This window comes from Scylla paramamosain, chromosome 26, assembly GCF_035594125.1.
Source record: "Scylla paramamosain isolate STU-SP2022 chromosome 26, ASM3559412v1, whole genome shotgun sequence".
In the NCBI taxonomy this organism is placed as follows: domain Eukaryota; kingdom Metazoa; phylum Arthropoda; class Malacostraca; order Decapoda; family Portunidae; genus Scylla; species Scylla paramamosain.
Window position 1 is genome coordinate 18173748 of NC_087176.1, and position 15103 is coordinate 18188850.

Here is a 15103-nt window from a genome sequence, read left to right on the forward strand (position 1 = left end):
CCAACATTTACAGGAAGTCTATTATTACAAGTTCTAAATTTAGTCACTAATAATCTGTCACCCTTTGTTAACTTTTCTAAATACTGTTCTCTGCCAAAATCTGTCTTAAACACCCTATAATTGCTACTTAATGATTTTGTTTCTAAATTATGATGCCAAGTTACAAGCCACTAATCTTTCAATCTCTGTTCCACAGCTTTCTTCACCCATCTTGAATTAGGAACATCTTGCAACAACCACATACCAGAAATTCCACAGTCATTACAAATATTCTTTATACAGGCTAACCATGGAGAAGTATAAAGCCCTAACCCATCCAGCTGCAATAGACATTGGTACATTACATAACACAATTTAGTATTTTTACCTGAAATTAGCCTAGACCAATAACCTATCATTTTTTTTTTCTTTATATAAATATCAAGTGGAAATACACCCAGTTCACCATACACCATGTCATTACAAGTATTCTTATGAACACCAAAAACATGTTTTAAAAATTTCATGTACATAAACTCTAACTCCCTAGCAATATGGTAACCCCAAATTTCAGATGCATAAGTCAATATAGGTAGCACTGTGGCGGTAAATAATTCAAGTTGTATATCCACTGGCAAGTCAAACTTCCCACACTTACTTATTAATGAGTACATTGCTCTTGTGGCCATCTCTTTTAGCTCCAGCTCACCTTTGCGAAACCTCCCATCACAATTTAATAACACTCCAAGATACTTATACTCTGTCACTACTTCATTGTTTTCACCACCAAATTTAAATTCATAGTTAAATAAATTTTGTCTTCCCCTACTAAACACTACTACTTTTGTTTTGTTACAATTTAGCTTCAATTTCCATTCATTACAATATAACTTCAGAGCAACCAGTGCCTGCTTCATTCCATCCTCACTGTCACACAAAATAATTGTATCATCTGCATACATAATAACAAATAGTTTAAGATACATGTTTAAGAAATCATCACCAAAATGTACATAACTGCAATTATATTCAATTAATTTACTTTCAATATCATTCACATAAAAAGCAAAAAGCAACGGTGATAAATTTTCCCCCTGTCTTACCCCTACATTGCAAACAAAGGTGTCTGAAATCTCTTGGTTAAGCATGACACATGATCTGATATTATTGTACATATTTTTTATTACATTTAGAATTTTCCCTTGCACCTTTTCCTCCACAAGCTTACACCATAAACCTTCATGCTATACCATATCAAAGGCTTTCTTGTAATCAACAAATAAACAAAATAGCTTTCTCTTCTTCCAGTTAAAAAAATCAATTACACATTTCAACAAAAATATATGATCCAGAGTGGAATATCCATGTCTGAAGCCCACTTGTGTTTCATTAATGATAGATAAGGTGTTTGAATAATCATTAAGTCTTTCATTAAGTATGGAGGTGAACAGCTTCCCCATGCAGCTAAGTAAGGTGATGACCCTGTAATTACTAACATCCTGGATGTCTCCCTTGCTTTTATAGAGTGGCACTATTGTACCCACCAACCATTCAGCTGGCATGACACCAGTATCAAGTATTTTCTTAAACATTTTAACATAGAGGGGACAAAAGATGCTTAGTACTTTTAACATATTCATTTAATATCATATCAGATGCTGGGGATTTGTTGTTTTTAACTCCTTAATATTTCTAACTACCTCTTCTTCACTTATAGGATCATTAAGTACTGATAAAATTTCAGCATCCGCACGGTCTTCATCACTTGTAATATTCACATCACTATTGTCAGAATTTTCATCACCTGCTACCTGCTTAAAATGCTCATAGAATTTATTTAGTGTTATGGGGATCTGATAAGTTTTTTTCTGACTATTCAAAATTTTCCAATATGCTTTAGGGGTCATCACTCATATTTTCTAAGTTTCTTTATTAAGTTATCCCTCTTTATTCTTCACTCTTTTTAGATTTGCTTTATATTTCCTGCTTTTCTCAATCATGATGTTAAAATTTACACTACTTCTATGCAAATGATACCTCTGTCTAGTATTCCTTTCTAGATGCCCAGCACTCTTTATCATATCCCACTGAGGTGGCATTATTGGACTTTTTAATGAATGATCTTTTCTTGTATGGTGGGAAAGTTGCAAGTGCCAGCTCAGTCAATATTTGTTTTAAATCTAGATTAATATCATCCATGGGTAGTTCATCCACTTTTGCAATCAGTTCATTCATCTTAGTTTCATCAATATTACTCACATATAAAAATTGTTTTTCAACATTCCATTTACTTGGCCTTACACTTGATTGTCTTGATTCCTGTGCCTCTCGGTTTACAACAGGTACCGTACTTTGTATCTTACATTTGATTCTTGCATGTAGTCCACAGTGTACATCAGACAACAAAGGTTCATAATCTAATACTTTAAAAACTACAACATACTTCATAATCAGAGGTGATCCTAAAAAATAGTCAATAGTTGTATTGTGTGTGGTAGTAGGTTTGCCAATGCTGCAGTCCTCCCCTAACTTTCCATTGAACATATAAACTTGGTGATTCTTACAAACATCCAACAACTTTTTCCCATATGAATTCCTATCTGGGGTTAAGTCCTGGTTTCCTCTAGTCTGTTATTCCAAAATCAGTTAAACTTACAGACACAGGGTCCTCAGCAGTATCAGAAGGAACATCAGACATAGTGAGAGTGTGAGCATTAAAATCACCACAAAGCACATGCACATAATCATCATATGAGTAAGTAAACAAAAAATCATCCAGCTCATCATAGTGCTCTTCATTACCATATCTAGAGTGTGAGGGGGGAATGTAAACACAGCTTATTACCAGTTCCCTACCAAAATTTACACTATTTCTATCAACTTTAACTGAAAGTAAAGAATCATGTTACTAATATGCCTCCACTTAAAACTAGCATTTTTCTTGATGGCCATGAGTAAACCCACAGATTCAAACCTGCTTAATTTGCTTCTGTTCTTAAAGACAATGTCAAAGCCAATATTTTCCATATTATTTTTTACATTAATCATATCAGTATCATCACACTTAGTTTCACATAAACAAATCACATCATAATCTTTAATAAAGTTAACAAAATCCATACATAAAAACTTTGACTTGATACCACAGACATTATGAGACAACACATTAATATAATCCAGGGGAGGAACAAACTGAACAGAGTTGATATTATTTACACTAACACGATTATCATGCCCAAGTATGTGCTGTCCCAGCGCCATCCTAGGTCCTTGTTAAGTGATCTAAATTTAACCTTTTTCAATCAGGAGCAGAAATATCAACCTTTTCTAAGTCATCAGGACAGTTTATAACTACAGGTCTACCCCCACTGTGCAACCATGCAAGAATGCTTCCCTCCCTTGTAGACACATTTTTCACTGTTTCTTGCTCCTTAACCATATTCAGCATTTTAGCCCTTAAGGAGGTCATGTCATCATTTATATACACTTTTCTTTGCCTACATTTGAGTTTTTTTTTTTTTTTTTCTTCTTATTTTGCATAATTTCATTTCTTTTCTTTCGGTGGCAAAACCTCACAATCACTGGCTTATCTCCTTCCCTGGGCCTCCCCAAACGGTGAACAACAGAAATGTCATCCTGCTCAATTTTCACTCCAATAGTATCAACAAGTTCTATAACTTTAGCTTCCAGCACCTCCTCACTTTCGTCCTCTTCTTCCTCTAGTCCAGAAATACGTAAGTTCTCCCTTCGGGAGTACTGCTCCATCTTGTCGTTTTCATACTTGAGCAGGAGGCAATTCCTCTGCATTACTGCGATCTTATTTTCTAATTTATCACTGAATTCCTTGAAAGCAGTAGATGCAGCCGTAGATACAGTGACCGAAATTATGCAGGCCAGGCTGGGCAGCATAACAACAACTGCATCCTTAATCGTCTTACTTACACTTCTGCTTTCCCTTCCATCAATGCTGCTGGTTACATTAGCAAGCTCGTTTTCTACCTTTTTCTTCACTAATTCTTCAAGTTCAGACCCAATGAAGTGTGCCATTGTTGTATGGAGTTCAGCAATAGAATTTCTTTACATGTATACGTCGGCGAGGGTGGTACAGTATATACGTGGCGATACCACACCTTGTTTACCTTCTGTGGCTCACACAACAGTACAGGGACGACTTGATAATACCTTCAGTACTGGCCGTAGAGATGTTCCTCAGGCCATGTAACACGTCATATCAGTAGTCAGGTACTCAGAAGTTCATTTGAAAGCAGTAATAGCTCCCAGATTATGGTCGTATCGGAGAAACTCCCTCAAAATATAGAGCTGTCTCAGGTACCTCCTCAGCGTCACGCAATGTGTGTGTGTGTGTGTGTGTTCATGCTTCTCTTGTATGCCCACAACAATTAACCATGACATTACAGTTATGAGTCTGGAGTGTTGGAAGACCCTGCTGCTGCCCCTCCTTCCACCATTTACCAGATGACCACCAATCCGGAGCAGGCACCTGACGCCCCGCAACGCCTCACTCTTACCTTCCGCCACGGTAAGTTGCGCCCACACACACACAAACACACACACACACACACACACAGTACTCTTGGAAGTAGTAATTTATTGACAATAACGTCTTGTAGAAGGGTAATAGCTGAACCCAAACCAAACATAAGAACACACACACACACACACACAGAAAGAGAGTTCACTGACCACAGCAAACAATATAATAATAGTTATTTCATATATCATTTTAGTGCTACGATCCATCCCATATCTGCAGTCCATATTCAGTAAATAAACAGTAAATCATCCTTACGCAGTAAAGCCCTGTTTCCACATTAGCAAATCTTGATGGCGACGTCCTGAATGGCGACTCTGCTGCGAATGTATTGCGAATCTCATGCTTTGCGAACACACTGTGAATGAGCTGGGAACGCGCTATGTTTTGCGTCTGTGTTATGAATCCATTGCGGCTATGGAGAACGCGCTGCGAACGCACGGCCACTCCGCTACAAATACACTACAAATGCCGTGCTACTCATCAATGGAGTATATATTATTACAAACTTTATTAGAGCAGAAGAAGAAAAAGGAGGAAAGAGAACAGAAAATATAGAAAGAGAGAAAGACAGACTAAAGAGAAGAAATGAGATTGCGTCATACCAGTGTAATGTAGTGTCAAAGTTGCCCACTCTCTCGCCTGGAGGGGGTTGGGAGGGGCGCGTGGCGGTGTAGCGTGCTCAAGTGACTTGCCAGATTTTAGTGTAGGGTAACTAATCAGCGCGCAGACACTGCCGCCAAATGTCGTACAGCGCTGGAGTTGTGACTATGGTCTGACCATTTTGAATTGAGCGTTTGAGCGTTGTCATTTTCGGGGGTTCCCCAGTCTGCGGCACTGCCACACTTACACCAAGACACACTTTATGTCAGGTGCTTCCTACCTCAAAATTAAATGGTGTTAGAGTATACATGCATTGTGATGCTCTAAAAAAAGGCACGTTAGTGTAATTTATGTTTTTTCTAATGACATTTGCATGTTTTTTTCTTGCAAACACTACAATACTTGGAAATGTTTCCTCCAAGAGTTGTCACTTTTCCATGGGTGACCGAGTGAGGTCACACGGTTAGCCTGACTATGTTAATCCATAGGTCTCTTCCTCTCGCACCGCCAGCCAGGATAGAAGCTACCTCTCCTGCTCGTTATCGTCACCTCCACAGTCGAGAAAAAGAGCTTATTTATTCTGTAAATAAAATGAAAACATTGTAGTATAAGGGAAATATCATATCTAAAGGAAACCTATCACATTTAAAAGAAATTCACAATGGAGAGAGAGAGAGAGAGAGAGAGAGAGAGAGAGAGAGAGAGAGAGAGAGTCTTCTGAAGACTTTGCCACCACTGTTCTAGGAGAGAAGTGTCACCACTGTATCAAGGAAGTTGTTACTTGCCTCGTCGATGAAGATGCTTGGAGTGTTGGAAGTGTGGAGAATCAGAGTGAGGTGGTGATTTTGGTATCTCGGAGGTAATGGGTAATTAGCTTGTTATTATGATGTATAAATAAAAGGGACGATGATGAAAGCTCTTGATTTAATGATAGGTAGCTGATTTGTACAGACTGGATTTGAGACGATTGTAATGTGAGATTCTACTCTCTCTCTCTCTCTCTCTCTCTCTCTCTCTCTCTCTCTCTCTCTCTCTCTCTCTCTCTCTCTCTCTCTCTCTCTGAAGTGATATAATTTACAACTGAGCAACGTCTCTCACAGCTGACTGTGATTGAGCAGAACTGAGTGAGAGACCAAGACTGACTGCTTGTGACTGGGTGACTGACTGTGTCTCTGACTGGGACTGAACTGGAACTCCAAATGAGCTGATGAGCTCACTACATGCAAGCTGTACTTATCTGAGCTAAGGACTGGAAGCAGGTGTGAAATTCCCTTGAGAGGCAGAGAAGGGGGGACAAACGCAGGTGTTACCTCTAAGGACTGGAAGTGGGTGTGAAGTCCCGTTGAGATAGAGGAGAAGGAGAAATGACCAGCAGGGAAGACGAACATATGTATGCAGGTGTTATCCCTAAGGACTGGAAGTAGGTGTGAAATTCCATTGAGAGGTAGAGAAAGGACTGGCTGGCCATGTTACACATGGGATATATATATATATATATATATATATATATATATATATATATATATATATATATATATATATATATATATATATATATATATATATATATATATATATATATATATATATATATATATATATATATATATATATATATATATATATATATATATATATATATAATAGTAATTGTCGAGACTGATACAGATGCCTTCCCCCACGAAAAATGCGCCCTTGCATTTGGATATAACAGTAAGGCAGTAGAATGATATAGATGATACATGACATCAAGGAGAGAGCACGGAAGGAGAAACTTAACAATAACACACAGACATGATAAGATAATATAATACATGTTTTTATATATATATATATATATATATATATATATATATATATATATATATATATATATATATATATATATATATATATATATATATATATATATATATATATATATATATATATATATATATATATATATATATATATATATATATATATATAACAGTAATTGTCAAGACTGATACAGATGCCTTCCCCCCACGAAAAATGTGTCCTCACATTTGGATATAACAATAAGGCAGTAGAATGATACAGATGATACATGACATTAGGGAGAGAGTACAGAACGAGAAACTTAATAATAGCATACAGACATGATAAGATAATATAATACACGTACAACACATATAAGTAAAGAGAAATATACACATATATACATGATATTGAAATTGGATGATTAAACTTTGGAATGGGGAACGAAGTTTAAGGCTTTAAGTAAGTAAGTAAGTAAGTAAGTAAGCTTTATTGTCACATTTAATTACATACAACATGAAAATCTTCTTGGCTTGCTCAGTAGCTCATCCACATAATATAGTATAATATACTAAAAATAATACATCATTAAAAATACACACTCACACACATAAAACAAAAGTTAGCGGGAAGCAAAGGAATTGAAGAGATCTATACTCTTAGGAATAAAGGTATTTTTAAATCTAGTAGTTTGCAGCTTTGGGAGGGCAAGTCTTTTACCAGATCTCAGGAACTTGTATTGGCAGTGCAGTGGATGCTGGACATCATTCATAATTTTATTTAGTTGTTTTATCACCATCATAATATACTCGTATATATCATCTAGGGAATCAGTTCTAGCTCTAAGTTTACCAGCGTTCTTTACAATTCTTTTGAGTTTATTTATATCTTTACATGTTAAGGATCCATACCATACTGTAATAGCAAAGCTCAAAATGGATTCAATTACTGATTTATAAAATAGTGATAATATTGATTGATCTATATGGATGTTTTTCAATATTCTTAGAAAATGAATTCTCTGTTTACATTTTTTGTATAATTTAGTTGTATTTGAAGATCCTGTTAATTTGTCATCAATTATTACGCCAAGATATTTATATTCATTTACTCTTTCAACTTGCTCATTGGCTATGACTAGTGGATCTGGAATTGTGTTAATTATACGGAAATCAATTATCATTTCTTTTGTTTTCTTTACATTTAGATTTAAAAAGTTATTATTGCACCATGTAACAAAGTCTTCAACTTGCTTCAGGAACTCTCGTGAATCATCATTACTGATTTTTCCCACTATTGCCGTGTCATCTGCATATTTAATTATAGAACAACTTTTATATTTACTTCTGCAGTCATTTGTGTACAATACAAAAAGTAGTGGAGCCAGAACACAACCTTGGGGTGCCCCTGTATTTGTTATAGCAATGTCTGATTTAACATTTTTAAGTTTTGTATATTGTGAACGCATTGTTAGGTAACTATGTATCCATTTGATGAGTTTTCTGTTTACATTTAATGCTAGTAACTTTTGTAACAATATGTGGGGTTGGATGGTGTTAAAAGCGCTACTAAAATCTATAAAAAGAATGCGAACCTGTGTATTTCGATTCTCTAAGTGTTCATGGATAGGGTGAAGTAACGTTAATATAGCATCTTGAACACATCTGTTTTCACAATAAGCAAATTGAAAGTTATCTCGCTCTGAGTCTAAATATTTACAGAGATGTGGTTTTACAATGTGCTCCAAACATTTCATAAGAAATGGGGTTAGTGCGACAGGTCTTAAATCATTTAGCTCTTTTGGGTTGTTGGTTTTAGGCACTGGAATAACTTCAGATTTCTTCCACACATCTGGAATTACGGACTGATCAAGTGAAGCTTGGTAAAGTTTACAAACTGGATTAACAAGTTGTTCTGCACAGTTTTTCAATAACCTTGAACCTATACCATCTGAACCACCAGCTTTACCACACTTAATTCGTTTCAAAGAGCGTCTTGTATCTTCTTCTGTGATAGTTATATGGTCTGACTCAATACTATTTGCAAGTGACATAATATTGTTACATTCTTCATTAAAATCATGGATATCAAATCTAGAGTAAAAAGAATTTAATTCATTTACATATTCTTGAGGATTTGACGGGTCTATTCTCTGTTTTCTCTTCTTAGAACCACACAACATTTTCACACCATTCCAGGCATCTTTTTTTTTGTTAGATTTAAAATGATTTTCTATTTTAATTTTATACGCATATTTGGCATCTTTTATTTCCCTTTTTAGTTGTCTTTGAATATCTGCACCTCTATTTCTATCACCAATTGCGAAAACTCTTTTCTTTTCTTTAACTAATAGTTATACACTGGAGTTAATCCACGGTTTGCTATTTGGATATATATTTACTTCCTTGATTGGTATTATCATTTCAGTACAAAAATTTACATAGGAATTGAATACGTCTAAGTTGTAATTAATACTTTCTGTATCCGAGAATAATACATCCCAGTCTGTACATTCGAAACACCCCTGAAGAATGATCTTTTCGTTATTTTTCCAGTTTTGCACACTAATTTTCTCGTATTTTTCACATTTAAGTTTTTGCAAGTATGATGGCGCAAGGAACACCATATTGTGGTCAGAATCACCTAGTTTTGGTTTTTGATAGGCACGATATCCATTCCTAATGTTACAGAACATTTTGTCTAGTGTAGCATTTCCTCTTGAGGGACACGTCACTGTTTGTTGATATGTGGGCACACTTGACTGAAAGTTACAATGATTGAAGTCACCTAGAACTATGATAACTCCTTCAGGATTATTATTTTCGTATTTTTGTACACAATTTTGTAACTTCTCACTTGCAACCGATGCATTGGCCTGTGGCGGAATATACACTGTTATAACTATCACGTTGTTGAATTCGCGAGGAAGATAGAAAGGCCGACATGTTATTACTAAAAATTCAAGGTCTTCACAACAAAAACGTTCCTTCACGTTCACTTGTGTACACCATCTATCGTTCACGTATACAGCGACTCCACCTCCTTTCTGCTTCACTGTGTCCTTCCTGTCTGCTCTCACTAATGAAAATCCATCTATGTTTACTGTTTCATCTACATCTTTATCTTGAAGCCATGTCTCCGTTAGTGATATGAAACTGCTTTTTCTGAAGTCCCTTAGATATTTGCAGTTTGCAGAAAATTCGTCTATTTTGTTCCTTATTGACCGAACATTTCCGAATATGACAGCAGGTAGCGGCGTCTTAGTGCCTCTCCTCAATCTTGCTCGGATTCCACCCTTCTTACCTCTTTTCCGTTTGTTTTTCTTCACGTATGAATTTTCCTGGATGGCGTTTTGGCCGTTGATTAATTCATTTAGCCATTTGACGGTGTCTAAAGTTGCTGGCGGCAGGGTGTTTGCTTGCAGGCGTAGGTCCAGTAGTTGTTGTCGGTCGTATGTGTTTACATGATCAGCTGTGGCCGCCACCGCCACAATAGCTATCACCACCCAAAATAACATGATGTATTCACTCAGCATCTTCACAGGCGTATCTATCTTGATCCCCAGCACACCACGCACTGTTACATATCTTTATGATAAGTTTCCGTTTGAAATAGCCTTAGAAAAACATAGAAATATGGAGAGCTCTGAAGCCGAGGCAGCCGACGTGTGTGTGGTTAAACTCGAGTCGCTTGAAGGATCTGTTAAATCAGAACTTAATGATATCTGATGTGCAACACTCATCATCGAATCCCTTGTTCACACACTTCAAATTATCGACATGAACGATCTGTTCCCCTAAGGTTTTGAGATATAGAATTTTTACTTTGTGGCCATGGAAAGATTCGATCACACGGTGTGGCCCAAAGAACAATGGATCTAATTTAGAGTTACGATTGTGAACTCTGGCGAAGACTATATCGCCGAATTCAATGGAAGAATTTGTCGCTCTAAGATGTTGTTTCTGCAGCATCTCTGCTTGCGATGCAGTGAGGCGATCGTGAATGAGCTTATGAGTGAACTGAAAATCACAGAGACGACATCTGACATAGTCATCAATGTTGTAGACAGAACGCAGTGCACTGTGGAGAAATTCATATGGAAGACGTTACTCAGTACCAAAAGAGCACAAAATGTGGAGACTCGTTGATGGTGAAGTAGATTGCCGAGTTGATAGAGGAGGCTATATGAGGAAGCCATTCGTCCCAGGAATGCTTTGCTTCTGTTATGAAACGCAGAATGTCAAGGATACGTTTATCACAACGCTCTACTTTGCCGTTTGAACTGGGTGAGTGAGGAACAATGTTACATTTCTTGGTATGAAATTCTTTACAAATCTCCTGTACGACAGAGTTATTGAATTCAGCGCCATTGTCAGATAAGGTGAAGCGAGGAGAGGTATAAGGACAAAATATGTTGTCAATGATCGCACAACCAACAGAAGTACCAGTTTTGAGAGCAACGAGAATAGTGAAACGAGTGAGACTATCCACACAAAGTAGAAGATACTGATAACCGTTCTCTGTAAGTGGAAATATGAGCAGATCAACAGTGACTGAATCCCAAGGAGCGGAAGTGATGGGATATTGAAGCGATGGATCTCATTTGTGAGCGAGATGATATGAACCACACTGAGGACAGAGCGCACAGTGTTGGAAGATATCCTTCCTCATAGTCGGTCAGAAATATGATCGTTTTGCCTGCACGAGGCATTTGTCCCGACTTGGATGTCCTGTGTGGAGTGAGTCATGAACGTGGTAAAGTATGATATTCACTAGCGACTGAAGTACCACGAACTGAGATAAACGCTCATTAGAATCTTCGGTAGAGACATTACTCGACTTATACTCGTATAAGAGATCGTCTTGCATGAAAAACGTATCAGCACTCACTTGCAACTTAGGAAGATTTGTCTCATCACCAGATTCGAGGTAATAAGCAACACTAAAACAGAAGGCGTCTGAACGTTGATGTTTCCTTATTTCATCCATGGTTGGCATGGGAGGATTTTCTGTCATGACGGAGATAGTAGCAATATTGCGTGATAGTGCATCTGCCATTGCGTTTCCCTTACCAGGAATATATGAAATTGTAGGATTAAATTCTTGAATCGTGAGATGCCAGCGAGCATATTGACCTGTAAAGTTGTTGCCTTTGAAGATCTCTGTGACTGCATAATGATCAGTGTGGACATGAATCTTATAGCCTAAGATGAGTTCACGGAAATGACGTAACGCCCAGATCACGGCGAGACTTTCACGCTTGGTGACGTCATGATTTTGCTCTGCCTTGTTGAGAAATCTGCTAGCGTAAGCTAGTACGTGATGTTTACCGAGTGAATCTTTCTGCATGAGAACGGCATTGATTCCAAGGCCAGAAGCGTCAGTGTATAAGATTAATTCTTTTTCGAAATTTGGAAAAGCAAGAACTGGTGCTTGACACAAGGCAGTTTTGAGAAGATCAAAGGCATCTTGTTCCTTTTCAGACCAGATAAATGCAACATTTTCCTTAAGCAAATGAGTGAGAGATTGAGCGATAAGGCTGAAATATTTTATGAACTGGCGATAAAATCCAGCAATACCGATGAATTGCTTGATCTGATCGATATTAACAGGGACAAGGAAATTTTTCACATTTACCTTGTCATCTAAAGTGTGAAGACCATCTCTGTCGACTTTGTGACCAAGGAATTTGACTTGCTGTTTGAGAAACGAGCATTTGCTGAGTTTGATCTTTAAGCCAGCAGCTTGAAAGCGTGACAGAACGAGAGACAGCGTGTGAAAATTATCCTGAAAAGACTTTGATGCTATGATAATGTCATTAAGGAAGCAGAACACACTTTTACCGATAAGTCCTGAGGGAACAGAATTCATCAATCTCTGAAACGTTAGAGGCCATGAACATAAATTGAACTTAAATTGGCCAGAGGAGGTAGTGAAAGCAGTATATGACCGTAAAGTTTCCTCCAATTCAACTTGAAAGAATCCTAAGGGTAGGTCTAGGGTAGAGAACACCGCATTTGAATCTCCGAGAGACTGAAGCAGATCATCTAATATCGGCAGAGGATAACGGTCAAGAATGGTAGATGCGTTGAGTTTCCTGAAGTAGACAACGATACGCCAACCGCCTTGTTTCAACTTGAAAGAATCCTAAGGGTAGGTCTAGGGTAGAGAACACCGCATTTGAATCTCCGAGAGACTGAAGCAGATCATCTAATATCGGCAGAGGATAACGGTCAAGAATGGTAGATGCGTTGAGTTTCCTGAAGTAGACAACGATACGCCAACCGCCTTGTTTCTTTGGAACGAGTAACAAGGGAGCATTATGAGGTGAACAGGCAGGTTCCACTACATCCTGAAGTAGCATACCTCGCACAACTTCGTCAAGCAGAACACGACGACTGTGTGGCACCCTATAGCTCAGGGTGTAAGATGGTCTGGATCCAGACGTCAGATGAACAGCGTGAGCGATGACGTCTGTGTAGCTCAGAGGTTCACCAGGGAGCGGGACAACGTTCCTGAAAGAATTTAGAAGAGCGAGTAATTCATGTTGACATTCTGGGAAATCAAGTACAGATATGTGATCATCTGTGAGAGGTGGGAGAAAAGACATGTCATATGGCTGTCAGATGCAGATACATTATTGATAGAAGAAAAGGTAAATCATCCAAGATTACAACTTTCTCAGAGTAAGGCATGGCTTCTAGTAGTACACCAGCATTGAGCTTGACAAGCGTAGATGTGACATTTTTCAGCTCAATTTTACAGAAACCATTTTCATCGATTGTGGTAAGAACGGATTATAACTCAACACCTTTGCATGGAGATTGTTGTGCATAACAGAGGATATCAGTACTTGATATAGCAGACTTAGCCTTAGCGTTTACAACATATAAAACACATTCAGATGGCGTTACCGGATCTGCTAGCAAAATGTGTTTACAAGGAGTTACACCGTGGTCTGACTTGGAAGTTGATTGAGAATAAGGTTGTGAGTCAGGCAAATCAGATGACATAACACAAGAATCCCGTGTAGGTAACATCTGATCGCTAGTAGAAGTAAGAGTTGCAACAAATGTCACTACACCAGCAAGAGAGGAAGAACAGTAGGAATATAAGCATCCCCTTGAGCGATTTCACTGATGGCAGGGAAAAGACTGATGTCATATTTGCACATGGTGTTGAAGCCTATGAGAAGATCAGCATTGAAAGATACATCAAATACAATATAAAAATAATCACATATGTCTGGTTCCTGGGGTGATAAAAGACAGTGATGAGAGTACTTTCCCGTGAGGTAAGATAATTTTCCCTGATATACCACTGAGATTGACATCAGGAGGTAATGCAGTGATGAGATCCTGAGAAGAGGAAGAGAGTTTCCGAAAGACATCCGTTTTGGTAATGTTTACAGCAGCACCCGTGTGATACAGTGACACGTAACATCAGTGATAATACCATTGAATTATCCAACATATCGAATGTTAACTGAAGGAAGTGCTGAGTTAGGAGGATGTGTGAAGCATACCTAGTGTTTTGTACTATGTTTAGTAAGGAGAAGACTTAGGGATAGGAGATATTATGGTGGATTGGTCAGAGAAAGGCGCGAGGAGTTTTCCCACGATGTGTGTGGAGTCTGTGATTGTGTGTGATAATGCCTGCAATCTTGTAAGAAATGTGGAAGGGACAGAATGCTTCAGGATTGAAGGAGTGTCTTCCTGAACTATCGAGAACAACTATGCACTGTGCAAGAACATGACCTGGCAGCTTGCAACGGTTGCAGGTGACATTTTGGTCTTGATTTCGATCAAGTGTACTGATAGCGAGATGAAGGAGATGCACATCTAATGTAACGTCCACGAGAAGGAGAAGGAGAACTGAAAGGTGGGTGATGAGGAGGGGGGGTGAGTCAGGTGAGGAAGCAACAAGATCCTGAACAGGAAGGGGACGCTTATCAGAAATGATTTTGCATATGTCGTAGATGTAGTCTGATTTAAGGAATTCGATGTCACTTGCGACCTGGATATTGGGAGCATTGAGGAAGAAGGTGAACAAGATATAAGCTATAAGCCTTTTCAACCCATATAATGACAGTGAGTCATTTGTAAACTAATTTGAGTCTTGCGGCTGAATGGTCAATTCTGAGCTCAGAGAGGAAGCAGTTTTCTGCCTGGTAAGGATTAGTGTGTG

General features: G+C 38.0%; 1 protein-coding gene across 2 annotated transcripts in view; it reads left to right on the top strand.

Moving 5' to 3' along the window:
• The window catches only part of LOC135113773 (argininosuccinate synthase-like), a 91788-nt gene that overhangs the window by 57173 nt on the left and 19512 nt on the right, over positions 1–15103 (top strand). For both annotated transcript variants that reach the window (XM_064029356.1, XM_064029355.1), the window contains exon 7: positions 4398–4519. In XM_064029356.1, the coding sequence (XP_063885426.1) occupies positions 4398–4519 (122 nt within the window). The remainder of the gene's footprint in view (positions 1–4397; positions 4520–15103) is intronic.